The following is a 23,470-nucleotide window of genomic DNA, read 5'->3' on the forward strand; positions in this document are numbered from 1 at the left end:
TCATGAAAATGAAGCTTTGACTTGGATTTTTTTTTTTCTTACTAAATAATTTCACATGTAATTTTGCTGACTTCATCTCTTGATTTTTGTTATGTAACCCTCCCATCTGCAGGTAACAGTATCCTACCAAACATGCCGTTTGAGGGGACAAAGAGCCTGGTGTGGCTTTCAGAACCACTACTGGGTTCCTTCTCTGCCCCATAACATCACTCACCTCTATCTGCAGAGTAACCACATCACTGAGATTAACAGCACCTCGCTCAGAGACTTTAAGGAGTTGCAAGTATTAAATCTTGAAAGTCAGGATCAAACACTCGTCATACGGAACAGCGCTTTCCTCGGGCAGACAAAGTTAACAGAATTGATGCTCGGCTCTAATCTGGGCCTCAAACTGCAGCCGAGGGCATTTGCAGGACTGTCCAATTTACAAAACCTGTCTTTGTATTATTGTAGTCTGACGGACTCCATACTATCAGAAAGCTATCTGGAACCACTTTTGTCCTTGGAAGTCCTTGATCTCTCGTTCAACAACATAATGAGACTGCGGCCAGGTCTGTTCTTTTCAAGATTCAAAAAGTTCACGCAGCTGAAACTCAAACTAAATAAGATCGAAAACATATGTGAAGAAGATCTTGTAAGTTTCAGGGGTAAAAGGTTTGAGCTCCTGAGCTTGGACTCCAACAAGTTATACCACAATGATGAATGGGGAAACTGCGGGAACCCTTTCAAAGAGCTAGCCTTCAATGTTCTCGATTTAACCTCCAGTGGACTACATGTGCACAAAACAAGGCAGTTTTTCAAAGCAATAGAAGGGACTCCGATTTCTCATCTTAAATACTCTGGAATCTTGGGCAAAGGGTTTTCACATGAGAACCTCCCAGATCCAGATAGAAACACATTTGAAGGCCTGAAAAACAGTGCAGTGGAAATTTTGGATGTCTCTAACAACCGCATATTTGCTTTGCAGAGTGCCGTGTTCAGTCATCTAAGAGGTGCAAAGATGATTGATATTTCCCTAAACAGAATCAATCAGATTAACAGAAATGCTTTTGATGGTCTTCAGGATCATTTACTAATACTCAACTTGTCGTCCAACCTTTTAGGAGAGATACATTCTCACACATTCACCAATCTGAGAGAACTTAAGCTATTGGACTTGTCCCAAAACCACATTGGTGTTTTGGGATACAAAGCATTCAGCGGTCTCCCTAACTTAGAGTATTTAGATCTGACATCAAACTCACTGCGAGAACTGGGTTTTCCTACATCACTACCAAATTTAGAATATCTGTTTTTGAGAGATAATAAGTTGAAATCTCTCAATGGAATTTATGACTTGACCATGAACAGTATCCATGTCGATATTTCAGAAAATAGATTAACAAATTTGGAGGATGTATATCGCATTTTAACTTATTTCCCGAGACTTCAGGTTTTATTCTATGGTGACAACATCATCAAGTGGTGCAAACTAAACTATGTGTTTGAACCTCTTAATAACAGTTTGAAAGTGCTAGATCTTCATGATAGTTCCCTGCAGATAATTTGGACACAGGGGCAGTGCCTCGACTTGTTTGACCATCTTGAAAATCTGATCGGTTTAAATATAAGCCTTAATTCACTCACGACCCTCCCAAATGGGATTTTCAGGGGTCTCAGCTCAATCACAGAGATGGACCTTTCGTACAATGCCTTGACCTTTTTGCAGCCAGATGTTTTTCCCATCAGCCTGAAATGGCTCCATATTTCAAACAACTTCCTAGCCTCCCCAGACCCTATGACATTTCAGTCTCTCAGCATTCTCAGTCTGTCAGCAACTCACTTTCACTGTGACTGCAATCTGGGGAACTTCCTGGAGTGGCTGAACACGACTAATGTCACGTTTTTGAGCCCAATTGAAGACTTAAGATGCGAGTTTCCAGCTGCTTTCCAGGGCCTTCCTCTGCTGAATTACTCCACAATCATCGAACCATGTGAGATGGATCCGGAACAGGCAGTCCGAGGTCTAAAGTTTGCTGTCTTCCTTTTCTCTGCCTCACTCATCATTACTGTCCTTCTTACTGGAATCATTTACGCTCGTCTCCGAGGACAAATATTCATCATCTACAAAAAGATCATCAGCAGGGTTCTCAAGGGCCCCAAACTGATGCCTCTTGTGGATGAGATGAGGTATGATGCGTTTATCTGTTTTAGCAACAGGGACTACCGGTGGGTGGAGGCTGCTTTACTAAAGAAGCTGGATAACCAGTTTTTAGAAGAGAATCTTTTTCACTGTTGTTTCGAGGCCCGAGACTTCCTGCCAGGTGAGGATCACCTTTCAAACATCAGAGATGCCATCTGGAGCAGCAGGAAGACTTTGTGCATTGTCTCTAAGGAGTTCCTTAAAGGTACTGGACTCTGATTAAGATGCTTTGCTATGCCCTTAAATAGGCCGTTACAGCAGGAAAACCCTGCAACGGGGTAGGGAACGTTGGTCCTCAAGGGCCGGTGTCCTGCAGGATTTAGATCTCACCCTGGGTCTCCACACCTGAATCAAATGATTAGTTCATTACCAGGCCTCTGGAGAACTTCAAGACATGTTGAGGAGGTAGTTTAACATTTAAATCAGCTGTGTTGGATCAAGGACACATCTAAAACCTGCAGGAGACCGGCTCTCGAGGCCTGGAGTTCTCTACCCCTACCCCCCAACAATGTAGCTGAATTAAAACAGTTCTATAAAAAAGAGTGGGTCAAAATTCCTCCACAGCCGTGTAAAAAAAAAAAAAAAAAAGTCTCATTGCTAATTATCACAAATGCTTGACTGCAGCCAAAGGTGGTACAACCAATTATTAGATTTAGGGGCAGACACTTTTTCTGCATAGAGCCAGGCAGGTTTGGATAGGTTTTTAAAAGATTTTACCTTTAATAAATGAAATTATTTAAAAACTGCATTTCTGTATTTGCTCAGTTAACCTTTCTCTTATATAAAAATATGTGTCACCTAAAACATAAGTGTAATAATTAAATGGACTTCCCGATTCAAATCAAATTTAGTTTGACTAAAGCGATATCGATTCATTAAATCCTGAATCAATTTTTAAATATAAATGCATTTTGCCAGAAACGCCAGAATCTCAAGTTAAAGCTTCTCAAAACAATTTAAGCATCTGCCAAACAGTTAAAACAGCAGATGATTAAAGAGCAGGTAAATGGGAAAAGGTGTAAAGCACAAAGCGCAGATTCCCCCCCGTTCACCCGCCATCCACCCACCCATATGTGGACACATCTCACAGATTCTGAAGCTGCAGGTTTTGTCACTCTCTGTCCAAAATTCACTGATCCAGCAGCAAAAGAAGATCAAAACTACGCTACGTTTGAAGAACATTGTCATGAAGTCCCTCTTATTTTGCGTTTTTCTTCCAGTGTATTGATAAATGATCATAATTATAGTATTTTTGACTGTCTGAGTCAAAAAATGAGTGAAATAATGAATGAAACAGAATCTGGGATTGAATCGAATCAGTTATAGAAATCAGTGACGATGCCCAGCCATACTGGTTTAACATGAAGGATGCTCGGGAAAGATGGAGGTAGGCAATCTGCTACAGCGAGCCCTGAAAGGAGCAGCAGAAAGAATGATTATTAATGCTAAGCTAACCATCTATTGTAATGCTCTTGTCCTGCTAGACCTCAGTGCTGCGTTTGATACTGTTGATCATAATATCCTATTAGAGCGATTAGAACATGCTGTAGGTATTACAGGTACTGTGCTGCAGTGGTTTGTATCATATCTATCTAATAGACTCCAATTTGTTCAAGTAAATGGAGAGTCCTCTTCACACGCTAAGGTCAATTATGGTGTTCCACAGGGTTCAGTGCAAGGACCAATTCTATTTACATTATACATGATTCCCTTAGGCAGCATCATTAGAAGACATAGCATAAATTTTCACTGCTATGCAGATGACACGCAGCTCTATCCATGAAGCCAGGTAACACACACCAATTAGTTAAACTGCAGGAATGTCTTAAAGACATAAAGACCTGGATGGCCGCTAACTTTCTGCTTCTTAATTCAGATCAAACTGAGGTTATTGTACTCGGCCCTGAAAATCTTAGAAATATGGTATCTAAGCAGATTCTTACTCTGGATGGCATTACCTTGGCCTCCAGTAATGCTGTGAGGAACCTTGGAGTCATTTTTGACCAGGACATGTCCTTCAACGCACATATTAAACAAATATGTAAGACTGCTTTCTTCCATTTGTGCAACATCTCTAAAATTAGAAATACCCTGTCTCAGAGTGATGCTGAAAAACTAGTTCATGCATTTATTACTTCCAGGCTGGACTACTGTAATTCTTTATTATCAGGATGTCCTAAAAACTCCCTGAAAAGTCTTCAGCTGATCCAAAATGCTGCAGCAAGAGTCCTGACAGGGACTAGAAAGAGAGAGCAGATTTCTCCTGTTTTGGCTTCCCTTCATTGGCTTCCTGTTAAATCCAGAATTGAATTCAAAATCCTGCTCCTCACATACAAGGTCTTAAATAATCAGGCCCCATCTTATCTTAATGACCTTGTAGTACCATATCACCCTATTAGAGCACTTCGCTCTCGCTCTGCAGGCCTACTTGCTGTTCCTAGAGTATTTAAAAGTAGAATGGGAGGGAGAGCCTTCAGTTTTCAGTTTGGATTCGGGAGACAGACACTATCTCTACTTTCAAGATTAGGCTTAAAACTTTCCTTTTTGCTAAAGCATATAGTTAGGGCTGGACCAGGTGACCCTGAATCCTCCCTTAGTTATGCTGCAATAGACGTAGGCTGCCGGGGATTCCCATGATGCATTGAGTTTTTCCCTTCCAGTCACCTTTCTCACTCACTATGTGTTAATAGACCTCTCTGCATCAAATCATATCTGTTATTAATCTCTGTCTCTCTTCCACAGCATGTCTTTCATCCTGTTTTCCTTCTTTCACCCCAACCGGTCGCAGCAGATGGCCCCGCCCCTCCCTGAGCCTGGTTCTGCCGGAGGTTTCTTCCTGTTAAAAGGGAGTTTTTCCTTCCCACTGTCGCCAAAGTGCTTGCTCATAGGGGGTCATATGATTGTTGGGTTTTTCTCTGTATTTATTATTGTGCGATCTACTGTACAATATAAAGCGCCTTGAGGCGACTTTTGTTGTGATTTGGCGCTATATAAATAAAATTGAATTGAATTGAATTGAATTAATGTATACATGGCTGACGTTGTACTGATGGCAAGCTAACCACCTAGTCATTGTAACTCATGTTGTAAACAAATAGAAATGGAAGGAGCACTGCTGGCTCTTCTTCCTGTATATAAAACAACAGACATGTTGCATTTCTTAATTTAAACTGCTAGCATGCTAAGTAGTGCCAGACCTAATAAGGCTTTTATTTTCACTTTCTTCATTACAGTAAAATGACTGCATGTGGGTTAAATACTTCCTTATTTGTAAAAAAAGGTAAGTTCATTAGATCATTTAAACATGAGCAAAATTACCACAGTTGTTTCTCTTTGCAGATGGCTGGTGCTTGGAAGCGTTTACTTTAGCCCAAGGCCGGATGCTGGAGGAGCTGACGAATGTCTTAATTATGTTGGTGGTAGGGAAGGTGAGTATGAGCTGTTAACACAACAGCAGCAATAATATATTATCCACTAAGTGTTTGTATGTTTTTATCGTGTAAAAAAGCGTTATTGTAATAGCTGAGTTAGTTTGGTCACCTGTAAAATCTATTCAGTGTTCACTAAGCTGTAGCTCTAATTTCCAACTCCTGAGTGAAATACAATATATTTTTTGCAACTAAATGATGATTGATATCACTGAGTGCATGAGTAAATCAGTGCGAGCTGCCACTCTCACATATAAAAGTTATGTGACCAGTTTTCAATGTAAAAATATAAATTACAGCAGATTTAAATGGTAACCAAAGTCATGCTTTAGGTCTGAGAACTGTGTGTGACAACAGGTTAGCAGATAACTAAAAGTCCTGTACAAACCTGGTAGGTGTCAGACTGCATGCAGATTTCAATTAACCTCGCCTCTGTCAGTGCGCCCCAGTGCGGCTGTGGCTACAATGTAGCTTGCCATCACCAGTGTGTGAATGTGTGGATGACTGAACGTGTAAAGCGCTTTGGGGTCCTTAGGGACCAAGTAAAGCGCTATACAAATACAGGCCATTTACCTTTTTTTTTTTTTTTTTGCTTTCCACAAAGCAGAAAACTGGTGATGTTGATTCTTACTGAATTCATCCCAAACATGTTTCAGTTTTTGACTTAAAACTCCTACATTGCATCCAAAGGTGGCTCACTACCAGCTGATGAAGTGCAATGCAGTCAGAGCCTTTGTCCAGAGGAAAGAGTACCTCACTTGGCCAGAGGACCCTCAGGATATGGAGTGGTTTTATGAACGGCTCATCTCAGATATACTCAAAGACAGCAAGGTGAAAAAGCTCAAAGAGAACAAGCCTGAGCCCGGGGGGCCTGAAGTTCAGCCGGAGAGCCACAACGGGATTAATGCCGAGAACATAAAAGAGACTTCCATGTGAACTTTGTTTCTGCTGCTGTTTAAGAAGCCTACTGTCCTGTGAAAATGAAAACTGGTGGCTTCGTAAAACACAGCAACAGATTCAGCAGACCCTGTGATGCAAAGAGAAGTCCAAGAATGCCTAAACAATGCTACAGTTCTTGGGTTTAGAGCAGGAGCATCTGTACCAAACATAAAGGCCAGGGCTGGAATCAGCCCGGCAATGACTCCAAGCTGACCCACTTGATTGCTTTGCAATATATTAAGGAAGGCATAGACTTTAGACCTTTAACTTTTTCTCTAAGTTTTACAACTTTTCCTGCTAATAAAAGGCCTAAAAGACTTGAAGTAATGGAAAAACTTTTACAGATTGTACAAATAAATTTGTATTTCAGTGATCCCTGAGATTAGGGACAAAACGGGTTTTAATTTTCTAAAATATATTTTTTGATTTTTCAAAAACATATTTACATATAATTGTTACACAAAGTTTTGGCTGTCTCACCATGTTTTGGTACAATCTCCCAGATGTAACATATTTTTTAATAATTTATGTTTTTGCTGGAGAAGTGCAAGGTTTTTGTCAACACTGTCAGACACAAAGAAATGCAAAAATATATATTTTAAATTAAGTTGTTTCAGCTATTTTGACTATTAGCAGCTTATCTGTTCTACTATTTATGCACATATGTTTTCAAACTAATTATACCACGTTTAAAAGTAAGATTGTTTTGGCTTTTTATTATTAGAGTTACAGTCATACATATTTTCAGAAGCTTGTATTTAATCTCTATAAGAAACAATCATATTAAGCAAAATGCAAATTACACATTTATTGAGAAAATTACGTATTTTTATTGGAAGATCATGAGGGAAGAAAATATATGGTTCTCCAAAAGAGAAAAATAAACAAAAACTCCATATTATAGAGTTGACAAGGTGCTGACGGTGGTGACACTCTAATAGAAAACAAGATATTATTTCTTTCAAAATGACCATTAAACCTTAACAACCTTTGTAATATCACAAGACACATCATAACAATTCTGTTTTTGCACATGTCAAGTTCTACATCTTAATAGTTCACCAGCAAGTAGCTGCCTACTCCTCCTTGATTCCTAAAGTACTCTGTGATTGTGTGTTTAGATCCTGCTGTACTTTCTCTCCTTTTGTCTCTCTGTGCTTTCTTCCAAAACCTTCTCTTCTGCCTTTTTTCTCTTTCTTTCAGATCACTGATGTTCTTTATTTTTCTCTTTTTCACTCTATTTCTCCATATTTCCCTTTCCTTTATGAGAAACTCTTTCTTCAACTCAGGCTGGCTGTTAATTTTTCTCTCCTTTTTTGATCCTCCCTGTTCCTTCTCTTTCGTTCCCCTACTGACAGGTTCCCCTTTGCTGTTCTAACCTGAAATGTACCATTTTGTAATTACTATAATTTTTCTGAACCTTATGCTTTTTTACAGATTAAGGATGAATATTCACAACACAATTATGTATTAAGCAATAGAAATGCTATCCGGCTTTTAAGTCTGATGTCATTAGCCGTTTCCAGGTCCAAACTCTGCAGATCCCAAAGTCAAAGGAACTCTGCAGCATCACTGAGAGTTACAAACTGTCTAAATTCTTTCATCTTTAATAAAATGATCAGTGTGGCTGAGTTAGAAGTTAGCTCGCTGGTTTCCACCTACATTCCAACATAAATGAAGACAGAAAACTAAAACTAAACAGCAGTGACTTTTGTCGGGTTACTGAAGTTGGACTAGCTGGGATATAATGATGGGCTAGTTGATCGCTAGCGACACATCTTAGTTTTACTTAAGACCAACACATTAACACAAAATTTACCCAACATTTTACATTTTAGGGCCACCAGACCTTGTTTACATAAAGTATACTTTGTTTTTGAGCAAAAACAAAATGAGAAAATAAAATATTTAAATGTTCAGATTATTTTGACTATCTGACTAACTACAGAATGCTGTATGTTGAACTTTAGTGAGAAAGTTTTTTTTGAAGCGTTTATAATTTTTAAATGGCAGCACATAATCACATCTGTGGTCCTCAGGGGTCAAAAATGTCCCCATCTGGTTTGATTGATACTATGAAGTGGATTTTTCCCCCACTTTTAATTAAAAATTAATTCAAACATTTTGACACAATTTTTTTATTCCATTTCAAATTTAAGTCTGATAAAAACCTCATAAAAATGATCTTTTTTCTTTGTTTTTGGGTAAAAAATAAATTAAATCATCAGTTATTGTGATTATCGTTTCACAACCAGAGTCGGTTGCTTTAACAGATTATCACAGACGGGTATATATCAAAGCTAATTTAGAAAGCTGTTTTTAAACTACTTCAAGTTTTTTACTGGCAGCGAATAATCACATCTGTTGTCCTTTGGGCTCAAAAATGACCCCGTTTGCTTTGACTGTTTATAAAGCCATAAGTATAAAATATCATCCATCTCTGTGTTTCAAGGTTTTATTCAACTTTATTCCAGCTCATTACCTGACAGTTTATATATTTTGGCATGGTAGGAACACCAGGGCATGGGTCTGAGTGAAGGCAAACTTTCATGAGGACAAAGGCGTGTCCATATTTGACACAAGTGCAGGAGGAAGGTCAGGTTTATTCCTCTGTACTGGTCCCATCATGGACAGCTTTCTTTTCTGCAGTTGCAGGCCAAGGGTCATCAGTAAACAAGTTGTTACAGGTGATTGTTGTCTTTTGGAAACCTTCTGCAATTTTAGGGACAACTCGCGTGTCCTGACTGCAGGCCAGACGATTTGCCATCGTACACTAGCATGTTCCATGTACAGCTGGACCTGGCATCACATACTGCCCATGTTTTTATCTCATAGTTCCCCGGTTTACTTGGGATGTTCTGTTGGAATGGACAGAGTCCTCTGAAGGGGACTAGGTGCTCATACAGTCACATCAGTACCAGGATCTTACATCAACAGCAGGAGAAACACCCACTTGTTCCATACACCTCATGGGAGCACGTTTGTGTCATGAACGATGATCATCTATTGTGTCTTTATCAAGAAATTATAGCCTTTTTGTGCTTCTATGATTAATCTTGTGTCACCTTTAAAACTTCTCTACCAGACTCAGGATGTCATAAACTGGCCGTAGCGACTCTACTGGATGCACGGCAGTAAGAATCAACATACCCACATATGCCCATAAGCTGCATTCAGTCCATTTTTCTTCCTCTCTCGTTGTCCCTCCTTTTTTGTCATTGAACCAACAACCATCCAATTAGTAGATGACCTGCTCTACAGCCAACTCAATCTCTGTGTGCTCTAGTCTGGAGTTCTTACCAAGGTGTCCTTGGGCAAGTTACTGAACCCCAACTTGGTCTCTGATGCATCTATTGGCATGTGAACGTTAAAAAGCAGAATACAAGCATAATACACTGTGTATAATGCTTTCTGTACTCGAGTAGAAAAGCAACTGAAGGAGTATGGGACCTGGCATATGTGCTTGGACCATGGTAGATTGTCTTTCTCTGTGGCACATGAGAGAGTCAGGCATCGTCTGTCATTGGGAAAGATAGAAGACCAGATCAATGTTTCCTCACATTACTGCAAATATGCCTCTGTCTCAGCTGACTCCTCTTTCTTGCTTGATTCTTTGTCTTCATCATAATTGAAATGGAAGATGTGCAGTCCTCTGACACATCTTCTATTTCAGTTTCACATTCTGAAAATTCAAGAAACTTCAAGAAGCCCAGTCACTTTCTTTCCAAGTTCCTCAGACTACCATGTCCTGGATGCCCGAGAACCTACTTGAACATAGTTCAGATTCTTCATCACTTTTCTTCACTTCATAGCTTTCTTCCACTTCTGCAGGTGGGTGATGTGCTTTTTCAGAGCTAGGGTAGCATGTGATCTAAATATTGACAATATTTTCTATATCTTCTAACCCTGGATCTTCCTGAACATTGATTCTTCCTCCTCATTATACTAGAGGACAATATGTGCTTTGTCCTACTGGTCATTGCTTTGTACAACATGGTAAAAAAAAGTATGCTCATCAAAGTATGCAAATCTCTAGTGCAATGGAGGCTTGTGAGCATACTTTCTGTGTATGTATTATTGTAGGGTCTACCTTACAATACGAAGCACTTTGATGCGACTGTTGTTTTGATTTGGCGCTGTATAAATAAAATTTCATTGAATATAGAGCACCTGCCTCCTCATTGTGCTGCCTGTTGTTGTTGTTGTTGTGGTTGTTATGACCAGTGCTTGACCCCACACATCAGTGATCCAAGATCAAAGATGTTTGAAAGCAGTATGTTGTGAAAATATGGCCTTTTGTAACACTTTGTACTTTGGGGTCATTTTTGTCCACGAGGACCACAGGTGTTATAAAATCCAATAAAAACCCCATAAATAAATCAAATTACTTAAAACTTATTCCAATCATGCATGGTATAGTAATGAATAACTTCTGTTATTTTCAGACAATTTGATGAATAAAAAAAACACATTTTTGATAGCAAAAGATTTCTGTAGAGGACAAAAATGACCCAAGGACAACACAAGGGTTAAAGAAGAACCTACCAGGTGTGAAGCATGGTGGTGGAAATGTCCTGGTTTGGTCTCCCTTGTTGCTTCGGGAACTCATTGGTTCAACCTGATTCAGCAGAATAACAATTCTTAACAAACGTGCAAAGAATGGCTCAAACATTTTGGAGCTGAATGAGATTTACAGGGAAGATTGATGAAAACTTGCAGTAGGAGAAAGCGTGATACGGAATCACGCCAACTGCCCCAAAGAAGTTATTTACACCGGAAAATAAGTATCATTGTGAATTTAACTGTTCCACAAAATCTACCGACTATTCTACTGCTGAATATTGTTATTCAGCAAGTGGCTATAGAAGCTTTTGTTTTAGTACGGTTTCAAACAGGACCAACAATCCAAACATCCATCCATCCATCCATCCATCTTCATCCGCAATCCAATCCAAACATGTACAAGAAAAAATAAAGACTTTCAGTTTGCTTTGACCACAGTAACCCAATGAGTCTGCCCGTACCAGTGTTCGCCCTGCTGTACTGTTGTTTTGGTTTTTGTTGTTTTGGTTTTTAAGGGGTTAAATGTGGGAGGGGAATAAATAAATAACCCTGATGTACTTGAGATAGAAATGGTGTAAATCAGCCCTGCTGAACATTTGAGAGTTTTAATAACCCTGACTGTGGTGATTTGTGGCATATAAATCAGTTTTGTTTAAACAGCAGTAAAAATAATAAAGATTAAATTCAACTACACCAAGTCTACACCAGGGAGTCTACACCAAGTCTGTATGGTTTACCGAAAATACATAAGCAGGGTGCACCTTTAAGACCAATTGTCTGCATGATCAACTCGGTCACCTATAACATCTCCAAGTTTCTGGCTTCGATCCTCAACCCGCTGGTGGGCAGCTCTGAACACCACATCCAGAACACCCTGGATGTTGTTGAGAAGGTGAGAGATGTCATTATGGAGGCAGATGAAACCATGGTCTCGTACGACGTTACATCTCTCTTCACTTGCATCCCAGTCACGGAAGCGTTGGAGGTAGTTCGTAAGAGATTACAGGATGACACCAACCTCAGCAACAGGACCACCCTCAGCATCGACCAAGTGTGTCTGAACTGTGTCTTCATTCCACCTACTTCACATACAAGGGTCAGTTCTACAGGCAGAAACATGGGTGTGCCATGGGCTCCCCAGTTTCACCCATCGTGGCCAATTTGTACATGGAAGAAGTGGAAAAGAGGGCGTTGCTATCCTACCCTGGAACACCACCAAGCCATTGGTTCAGATATGTGGATGACACCTGGGTGAAAATCAAATCTCAGGATGTACTACATTTCACGGATCACATTAGCTCGGTGGACCAACACATCAAATTCACCAGGGAGGATATGAAAAGTGGCAGGTTGGCCTTCTTAGACTGTGAGATTTCCATCAGTAATGGGGGACATCTAAAAGCTGACGTGTACCGTAATCCTACGCATACAGATCAGTATTTAAGGTTTGACTCTCATCATCCACTGGAGCACAAACTGGGTGTCATCAGGACGCTACAACACAGAGCGAACACCATCCCCACTGACACAGCAGCCAGGGAGGCAGAAGAACAGCACATCAAGAAGGCCCTGAGTAAATGTGGTTATCCCAGCTGGACTTTTGTCAAAGCTGGGAAGGCGCCTAAAGAAAGCTCCAGCCGACCCAGGAGAGAAGGACAACCGCTGCCCAGGCGAAAACCTGTAGTGATCCCATATGTGTCAGGAGTATCGGAACAGTTGAGACGCATTTTTTCTAAACACCGCGTCTCTGTGGCTTTTAAACCCCAAAATACGCTGCGCCAAAAACTGGTCCACCCCAAGGATCGGGTCCCCCGACACAAACAGAGTAACATAGTGTACGCTGTTAAGTGCCAGGAGGATTGCCAGGATTTATACATCGGGGAAACCAAACAACCTCTGGCGAAGTGGATGGCACAACACAGAAGAGCAACCTCATCAGGCCAGGACTCTGCAGTTTATTTACACCTACAGGCCAGTGGACACTCTTTCAATGATGAGGATGTACACATCCTGGACAGGGAGGAACGCTGGTTTGAGCGCGGAGTCAAGGAGGCCATTTACGTGAAAAGGGAAAGACCATCTCTGAATGGAGGAGGGGGCCTAAGGGTACATCTGTCACCATCTTACAATGCTGTGATTGCAGCCATTCCCCAACTCTCTGTGAATGGGACTCATGGCCATTGATCAGTGTTCTTTGATCAGTGGGTTTTGGTCAGTGATTGTTGATCAATGGTCATGGGAATTTGCATAATTATGATTAAGGAACTGACCTCACAGCCCATTGTTCCTTCAGTGGGCTGGTTTCAGTCATTATGCAAATGTACTGTTTATAAGGTTTGGGGAAACCTGCAGTCAGCTGAGACTGAAGAAGTCACTTGGATGAGTGACGAAACGTTTCTCCCACAAAACGCTACGTCCAGATGAACAGAATCAACTTTTGGAGATTAAATTCAACTGCAGCGCAGGATGTCTTCATTGCTTTAAACCTGTTCACATTCTGACATTTGGCCAGTAAACGAAGAGCAGATGAATCAGAGGCAGATCTGGGGACGATGTGTGTGTATGTGTGCGTGTGTAAACACACTTAACAGTTATATGTATAATAGGCTAATATAGGGCTTTGGAGCGTGATGTCATGAGAGGGGTGTGGCCAGGATTTTTGGTTGAGGCGCCATCTTCCTGGGCCAAACAAAGCTCAAGCAAAAGAGGAGTGAAAGCACACACATCAGCCATGGTTCGTACTTGCTGTGTGGTCGGCTGTAATGTTTGATCGCACGACTGGCAAGGGAATAAGCTTGAGAATAGTTTATGTTTTTATTCTTTCCCCACCTGGAAGCAACATGAGGCAGCTCGTGTATCGATGTTACCAAACGAAGACGTCTAGCCTGGATAGCAGCTGTGAGAGGAGCTGATATCCAGCTCTCTTCCATCTCCAAATATCTGTTGGTGCTCCAGACATTTTCATTCCGGTAAGTTCTAAATATGTTCATATCACTCTTTATAGCCTATTAGTTTTATTTTCAATGCACTCTGAGGTCATAGCAAATTAGAACAAACATCCTAATTGATGATTTTGCAGAACTACCTTCTATTTATAGAGTTGGCATTATTGCAGGCAAACCAGCCTATGAAATGGATGAAACACATCGTGACTGGGTTCCAGCGCTACACAAGGGACCTGCTTCAAACATACCACCATGCCAATCAGATTACTTCTTCCATGTGAGGCTGAAGAGGTGACCCTTCTGGATAAGATGGTGAAGGTTTGCTGCGTTTGGTGAACAGTGTGATAGTAAAACGAGGGAAAAATGAAACTTGCTCCTGTTAAATATTCTTAAGTCTTGTGCTGTTTAAATAGGGGTAATTTTTCAGAAGATAAAGTAAATAAAGTAATGTTAGTAGTGGGTGATATCATGTAAACACTGTCATGATTTTGTGTAAACATTTTGTCATTTGTAAACTATAAATGTCATGGATTCTACATTGTAACTGATGTGATGTTCTATAAAATGGTTTTAATTAAAAAAAAATAAAAAAAGAGGCAAAAATTAGTTTGTTTCTTTATTCAACTTTTGAACAGTGGTACTCAGTCAGTACATATTCAGTAAATGCAAATTATTTACATGGCAGTGCACTACAGGCATAAATCTAGACCCCTAAATAAAACATTATGTGTCATTCCCACGACCCACAGCTTTACTGTGTTCCAGCAAAGTATCCAATAGCAGTGACAACTCCTCCACAGTAGCAGGTGGGATTTTTCTTTTTTGAGGACGGCTCCTTTTACCTTTCAATACAGATGGTCTGTTTATGTTTTGATCAAGAGCCTTTTTTTGGGCAGCTGAAGAGGAGAAGTCTATCTTATGGCCAACCTCTGGCTGTATCTTGGTCATATTACCAGGCAAAACCCAGTATGCAGGTTCATCTGTAACAGTCCTTGTGCCACAGATCCGCACAGTTGCTTCTACATTAAACAGAAGAGCAGCGACATGGATGCAGGTCTCCGCGACTCCGGCCATACAGGTGCAGTGGGCGGCTTCAACCTTCCCTGTGATGCTCACAGTGACCCATGGCTGCAATGCTGGTTCATTCAGTCTCTGAGAGTGCAGCACCTGAAACACACACAAAGTTCATTTAAAGACAAGAACTATGAGCCAAGGCCGACACAAATGTGTTTTATCTACTTTATCATAAATGTAACAAAGTGTTTAGAAAGTTAGCACATACATGTAATTTTTCATTTTTTTTATGCATCCATCTATAAAACGCTGCATGTTATATTCTAAATCTGCCTGCTCTCTCTCAGAAACCTGCCTGCAGAAAATGAACCTAAAGGATGTAATGCAAGGATGTCATCACTTTAGAGATGGAGAAAGCATAAAGTTCGACTTTACGTGACAATTATGTACACCTAATATGACAAGGAGATTCTGCAGGTCATTAATCAATGTATAAAACTAAAATAAAATATATTTTTAGTGACACAGGATACAAACACGGAAGCAAGATGTATAATTATTATTATTTCTAACAAATATGAATAAATCATTGCAATTTCTTTAAACATAAAGAATAACTAAATCCTTCAGGACAATATGACATCAATGCACTGAACTCACTATGTTGTCCCTCTAACAGCCTCCACATGTTCTCACTGTAATTTCCCCTCATGAATGAATTTATCCTTGCACTACTGGGGAAAATCAAACGCACTTTACTCGCAGTACTCAAGCTGACTTACCTTTGTTTGAATGACGACGTAATCACAAATCTTGTACCCATCCTTGGTGAATTGGATGTGTCCCTCCAGAGATTTATAACTGCAAAACTGGTTCACCTTGTACGCGCTGACTCCACAGACAAGGTACGAAAATATATCAGGCTACGTCAATAGCGGTTGGTCTTCAGGGTTTCTACTCCACGGCCGTATTTCATACGGGTCCACATTTCCAATGCACGCTATTTTCTGCAAGTACCGTCTCTTTGCATCCAGACGCAATCTGTCTCTGTACCGTCCTTTTTCTTTTAAACTGCTTTTGAGCATGTTTCTAGCAACCGTCCTTCCAACAGAGTGTTTGTTTTGATTCGTGGCCCAAGATGGCGCCGCGCTCCCACAATGCATTGCGGCGTGACGTCAACTCCAACCACTAGATGGCGAGCCATCTCTTCTTTTGCCTTTCTCATGCCTGTATTGAGTGACCAGCAGTTATTAGCACCGTGGGTGTTGAGCTGTCACCACACCAACCCATCTTTCAATGGATGTGTCCCATAGAAAGGCTGTTTAGGTTCAGCAGTGACTACAGATCATCTCTAAGCACTCGGGCTTTGTTGGACAGTAAGTTCGGAGCCGATCTCAAGCGGTCAGCCAGTTTCCTTTCATTTGGGCCATGTGCCTGAAAACAGGAAGCTACTGGGCAGAGGAAAGTTTCCGCCCCGGCCGCCTGCATCCTCCCAGCTTTTATGAGCCAGCTGTTCTGGACATTAGGGCCAGTCTGCTGGCTCCTGCTGCTTATACACTGTGAACAGTCCATTAATCTGAACACAGTGCAGCATTAACATTTGTTCATCATGGAGCTCTTTTTATTTCCTGATATTCTTTGTAAATGTTCTTTTTGGGGGCAACAATGATGTTTCTGTTTTGTGCCCCAAAAGAAGTTAATTTGAAAGACGAGGGAACCAAAGACTGTTTATTTTATTTAGTTAAAAAAAAAATCATTTTGAACATTTTGACATCATTTGTAGAATGTGAACAGTTCATCCATGACTTGGAGTCAAAGTTTATGCAAACGGACACACTGCATGTCAGCACAAAGCCTTTGGGCACCACTGGTTGTTAAAATGACTCTTGAGCCTCAGTGAGAACAGCTGATTTTTCATCTGTTCAACATATAATACAACATAACATATAATAAGATATGTAGCTACCTGCTAATGCTCACTTGGCTTTTTTTTTTTTTTTGCCTGTCCCGTTTAATAACAATAATAATAATAATAATAATAATAATACATTTTATTTGAAAGCGCCTTTCAGAACACTCAAGGACACTGTACACAGCGGAATAATAAAAGCAACATAAAAGGAAGCATTTTACACAATCATAAAAGCATGAGACATGAAACAAATTTAAAATAGTAGAGTGGAGAGGTTATGTGGGATAAGCTATTTTGAACAAATGAGTTTTGAGTTGGGACTTAAAGAGAGAGAAGGAAGAGATCTTTCTCTTCCATGGGGAGTTTGGATCTTTAGCCATCAGAATTGTTGTCTGAAGGCTAAGAAAGATGCCTAGCAGAACAAGTGGATCATCATGGCCTTGCCATATTAGTCCAGTTGATTGACCTTTATTATAATTATGTATTTATTTCATTTTATTTTCACTTGTTACAGACGGGACAGACATGACTGGGGGACAGGACAGGGAGACAGAAAGAATGAATGAAAGAGAGGGAGAGAAAAAAAAACAGAGGGGAGAAGAGATAGTGAGAAGGGGGTGAGAAAAAACCAAACAAACAAAAAGAAAAAACACCTGGATCACCTGTCGAGAGAAGAAAGAAAACAGAAATTAAAATAAACAAAAAAGAGCAACATAATAAATACAACACCATCACAATAAACTAGCTAACAGTAAATAACAGTAGATACTAAATATTAAATGTTACTGTGCAGCACGCAATGTGCTTTGAGGTAGCAGCCAAGAAAGGTGAAGTTTGTGTCAGTGAGCACCCGTGTGTACACCTGTGTGGATCGGCACGCTTGTATTCTAAAGCAGCGGTCCCCAAGCCCCGGGCCTCGGACCGTTACCGGTCCGTGAGTCGTTTGGTACCGGGCCACGAGAGTTGAGGCTCGGGTGTGAAATGTATTGTTTTCAGGGTTTTTATCGGTTTTCAGCGTTATTTTGTTATCGTTTTTATCGTTAACTTGGTTTTCCTGGGTCTTTTCACGTGTGTTATGAATAAATCTTCTTTTTTTCGGTACCGGTATTAGTTTTATTTTGTTGTATTTATCCGCGACACCTTAAAGGCCGGTCCGTGAAAATATTGTCGGGCATAAACCGGTCCGTGGCGCAAAAAAGGTTGGGGACCGCTGTTCTAAAGGTTTCTCCATGTAACGATGTGCTAGGGAGTGTGGGGAGCCATAGCTCCGTTCCCCAGGGCATGAAGCAGGTATGGACTTGAAATAATTTTTAGGTACACTTTATTAGGTATAGTTGTTTAGCTACTCATAAAAAAACCCCCATCTAATTAGTAAATCACATTGTTTAGACATGGTCTAAGCAACCAGTTGAAGTTCAAAACTGAGCACATGGGGATGAAAGGTGATTTAAATGACTCAGATGGGCCGCATCAGGACTCTTACTTAGTGTATTGTCTGTCTTTGTTACTGTTTGTGCTGGAGCACTGTAACCAAAATAATTTCCCCTAGGGATCAATAAAGTATTCTGATTCTGATCATTCTGAAGTCAAAAAGGGTCCAACCTGATACTAGCAGGGTGTAACTAATTAAGGCTCACTGTCAGTCTGGATAGCGCTCAGCCACAAAGACGAAATTTAGTTTCACTTCTCCTTTTCCTGCTGAGTCTCATTTTAGCAGCTTAGCTTAAGATGTTAGCATGCTAACGGCTTACTGTTATTACTTACTGAAATGTGATCATGCTTTCAAGAAGCACTTCAGTGTTTGTTGACACCTCAGATGGTTGTATTTTTCAGTTATTCACTATTTTGATTTCATTTTTGTTTTGTTTTTATTTTGCTTTAAATTCAATTTAGTTTCAATCTCCAGAGTGACTTTGTTCATTTCAGTTAAGAAATGATTATTGGAAATGTCTTTATTAATTATTATTGTATGGACATTTGTCGAAGGCAGGATTGAGGAAACCAGTGCATGCTTTTGTAATAAAACACAGAACCCTTTAAAAGCCAGTGATTCAGTCTCAAATACATCCATCGTAGCCTCACGGCAAGTTCTGATAGATTTTTACCATTTTCAGTTTAATTTTTTTTTTCCCCCACAGGTCCAGTTTTTACTTTTTATTGATTAATCAAATTAAAATGCTTTTTCACATTTAGTTTTAGTCGTTTAGTCGTTTTAGTGTAATAACCCTGGTTCAGTCACAGCCTGTCACTTTGTTTCAGCCTCATGGTGGCACTGTGGAAAGCTAGGTAATCCACAAAGGCATCAACTCTTTGCTCACTAATTTTTATTCGCTGATAATTGTGTGAGACCTTGACATATCACAAAAGTCTGCAAAGATTCTACAAGGTGACCGTTACAGGGATGTTCAGTACTATTTACAGCCACTTCAGTCCACTGACTCTGTGAATGCTGGGATGGGCATACTTCCCTCAGAAGTGCTGATGTTTTTCCTTTTGTGTGAGGATGGCTCGCGTAGATGTCAGCCTTGATACTGATTACAGAGGTCTGGACAGAAATGTCAGAGCTGAAATATCATCCTGAATTAATGAAAATGCTGTGTACTTTGACAGGAAATTCATGGATCCCATGTGAGAAAAGAGCAGTTTAAAAAAAGCAGTAATAAGAAGCCAAAGCTGCTTCATTTCCATAAACGTAGAGGAGTCCAGAGGCTCCTCCAGAATCTAATTTGAAAAGTGGAAGCAAATGTTTACGTTGTAAACAAGCTCTGCAGCTTCGTCACAGTTATTCCTGGCCTGCAGATTACACTTAGAAGATTCTGCCTAGAAGGGGGAATGTAATAAACCCCTCTCCACAGCCTTAGCTAATATTTGACCTGCATTTAAACAAACAGAATTACAGGGATGCTCACACAAGCCTGAGGAGCAAGCCTCAGAGGGATGTGGGCTCACTGCAGGGACTGAGCTGTGAAGGAGAGGAACCGCAGCCGTGGGGATCAGACGCCTGAAGGAACACGAGCTGAGCTGTACGTGCCAAAATAGGATCTTTCCACCAACACAGAAGCATCACACAGAAGCTGTGGGTGGTTTACTTGTGTAATGCACTTTAGAGGGCTTGTTTGTATGTGCGAGCTTGTTTCAGGGATGAGAGGAAAAAAGAAGCAAAAGCATGGCGGTACTTTTCCTGCCCACCATGACGCTGCAGAGTGTGGTTGGTGGAGGGACGCGTTTTTGAATTAGGAGGAGGATTTGGGCATCAACGTCACAGTTTGCAGCTTTGTTAATGAGCCAAGACTGTGGTGGAAACTACAGTCTTGGCCCAAAGTGGGGGAAAAATGTGTCTGAGACTCAAAATAAAGCAATAAATTTGACATGTTGAAGTAGCTCTAGAGGCCAGTGGGGTGATTCCACATGAAAAGAAAAGCTGTGCACTATGCCAGCTGTGACAGTCAACACAAAAGGGTTCAGACATTATTTACAGAGTGTGTTTGAGGTCTATTTTTTTCATTTCCAAAAATAATTATTTATTTAATGCAATTCATACATGAACTTGGAGGATAGAAACAAAGTATCAATCCTATGTCGCTGTTATCAATCAGATTATAATACCAGCACTGTGCTGTCGATATTTGCGCCTCTATCAAATGTAGTCAAAGATGAATATCTTACTACATTCCTTACTGGAGGGAAGACAGGGAGCAGAAAGTCAAGGTGGCTGCTTTCTCCCCCTAGTTTGACCCCTGAGGAAACAGGTGTTTTCTGCTCTTGGTCCGAAAAGCTTGAGCAGAACAAAAAAAACGAGCAGCGTGGGATGGAGGAGGGATATTATGTCTGTAACATCTGTCAGCTGTGCAGACAGCTAGCTCGCTTGGAAATTGGCTCAGCATTGTTTGTTTGAAAACTGGCAAACTTCGAGCAAGGGTAAAATTCCTAGCGTTGGATCAGGGTCGGCTTTCAGCGCTCCCGATGAACACAGGTCATATATTCATTCTGCTCTAAGGTCTTGGCCTATGTAATGATTTCTTCAGCTTTTTCTTGCTGTAGCTCAAACTGTTGCTGTGACAATCAAAACGATAAAGCAAAGGAGCTGAAGTCAAATAAATAAGCTGAAAATGTTAAAGTCACATGCAAAGACCTGATGCAGGACCTGAGAGGTGGATCTGGCCCCTTGATCCAGCTACTGTGGAAGGGTGGCCGTCAATAAGGTGGCAGGAGGTACACCCCTGAGCCATCTGTAAAACACGGTGGAGGCTCTGTCATGGTTTGGGATGAATTTCAGTTGGTGGCAGCTCGTTGAAATTGATGAAATTATGAACACAGAAAAGTATCTTCAGATTTTATCCACCGAGCAATCAAAAGTGACTGATTGGTAATGCACGGTAATGGTTGCAAAGACACTAAAAGCATTATTGTATTCAAATCACAAAAAACGAAATGGGATCCATCATGGATTGGCCTCCCCAGAAGCTGCACCTCAACATGATTGTAGAATTGTAGGATTATCATGAATGAAAGAAGAGGCTGCCAATATCCAAACAAGAGCTTTGGAAGCCTGAAGAACTCCTGGAGAAACCTCCTTCCCAAGCGTTTTTGGCTCTTTTGAATAATAACGGCGGTCATAACAAATATTGACTTTCAAGCCCAGTAGAATTGTTCAAACTTTGTTTTCGCTCCATATACAGTGGCTTGCAAAAGTATTTGGCCCCATTGAACTTTTCCACATTTTGTCACATTACAGCCACAAACATGAATCAATTTTATTGGAATTCCAGGTGACAGACCAATACAAAGTGGTGTACACGTGAGAAGTGGAACGAAAATCATACATGATTCCAAACATTTTTTACAAATAAATAACTGCAAAGTGGGGTGTGCGTAATTATTCAGCCCCCTTTGGTCTGAGTGCAGTCAGTTGCCCATAGACATTGCCTGATGAGTGCTAATGACTAAACAGAGTGCACCTGTGTGTAATCTAATGTCAGTACAAATACAGCTGCTCTGTGACGGCCTCAGAGGTTGTCTAAGAGAATATTGGGAGCAACAACACCATGAAGTCCAAAGAACACACCAGACAGGTCAGGGATAAAGTTACTGAGAAATTTAAAGCAGGCTTAGGCTACAAAAAGATTTCCCAAGCCTTGAACATCCCACGGAGCACTGTTCAAGCCATCATTCAGAAATGGAAGGAGTATGGCACAACTGTAAACCTACCAAGACAAGGCCGTCCACCTAAACTCACAGGCCGAACAAGGAGAGCGCTGATCAGAAATGCAGCCAAGAGGCCCATGGTGACTCTGGACGAGCTGCAGAGATCTACAGCTCAGGTGGGGGAATCTGTCCATAGGACAACTATTAGTCGTGCACTGCACAAAGTTGGCCTTTATGGAAGAGTGGCAAGAAGAAAGCCATTGTTAACAGAAAACCATAAGAAGTCCCGTTTGCAGTTTGCCACAAGCCATGTGGGGGACACAGCAAACATGTGGAAGAAGGTGCTCTGGTCAGATGAGACCAAAATGGAACTTTTTGGCCAAAATGCAAAACGCTATGTGTGGCGGAAAACTAACACTGCACATCACTCTGAACACACCATCCCCACTGTCAAATATGGTGGTGGCAGCATCATGCTCTGGGGGTGCTTCTCTTCAGCAGGGACAGGGAAGCTGGTCAGAGTTGATGGGAAGATGGATGGAGCCAAATACAGGGCAATCTTGGAAGAAAACCTCTTGGAGTCTGCAAAAGACTTGAGACTGGGGCGGAGGTTCACCTCCCAGCAGGACAACGACCCTAAACATAAAGCCAGGGCAACAATGGAATGGTTTAAAACAAAACATATCCATGTGTTAGAATGGCCCAGTCAAAGTCCAGATCTAAATCCAATCGAGAATCTGTGGCAAGATCTGAAAACTGCTGTTCACAAACGCTGTCCATCTAATCTGACTGAGCTGGAGCTGTTTTGCAAAGAAGAATGGGCAAGGATTTCAGTCTGTAGATGTGCAAAGCTGGTAGAGACATACCCTAAAAGACTGGCAGCTGGAATCGCAGCAAAAGGTGGTTCTACAAAGTATTGACTCGGGGGGGCTGAATAATTACGCACACCCCACTTTGCAGTTATTTATTTGTAAAAAATGTTTGGAATCATGTATGATTTTCGTTCCACTTCTCACGTGTGCACCACTTTGTATTGGTCTTTGACCTGGAATTCCAATAACATTGATTCATGTTTGTGGCTGTAATGTGACAAAATGTGGGAAAGTTCAAGGGGGCCGAATACTTTTGCAAGCCACTGTAGCTTGCTTCAGTAAATCGCTGCACCCATTTCTCATTTTCCTACCAAGACATAAAGACCACGAGGGGTGGTTTGAGACTTTTCCACAGTACTGTATGTAAAAGTCATGTGTGGAAGTTTTTTTTCTATTTTTGCCTTTGTATCATGTGAGTGAATGTGCAAAGTGTATTACTATCCTTCCCCTCTTCGGCTTACTCACCACAA

The 23,470-nt window shown here is 40.8% G+C and overlaps 1 protein-coding gene across 4 annotated transcripts in view; it reads left to right on the forward strand.

Annotated features, from left to right (window-relative positions):
* LOC100711546 (toll-like receptor 5) overlaps positions 1 to 7,248 on the forward strand; it is a 32,180-nt gene extending 24,932 nt beyond the window's left edge. For all 4 annotated transcript variants that reach the window (XM_025898784.1, XM_025898783.1, XM_005449891.4 and 1 more), the window contains 3 exons: positions 113 to 2,387; positions 5,522 to 5,610; positions 6,301 to 7,248. In XM_025898784.1, the coding sequence (XP_025754569.1) occupies positions 113 to 2,387; positions 5,522 to 5,610; positions 6,301 to 6,546 (2,610 nt within the window). In that variant the 3' untranslated portion in view covers positions 6,547 to 7,248. The remainder of the gene's footprint in view (positions 1 to 112; positions 2,388 to 5,521; positions 5,611 to 6,300) is intronic.
* The last annotated feature ends 16,222 nt before the right edge of the window (positions 7,249 to 23,470 follow it).

Source organism: Oreochromis niloticus, linkage group LG15 (assembly GCF_001858045.2).
Source record: "Oreochromis niloticus isolate F11D_XX linkage group LG15, O_niloticus_UMD_NMBU, whole genome shotgun sequence".
Taxonomy (NCBI): Eukaryota; Metazoa; Chordata; class Actinopteri; order Cichliformes; family Cichlidae; genus Oreochromis; species Oreochromis niloticus.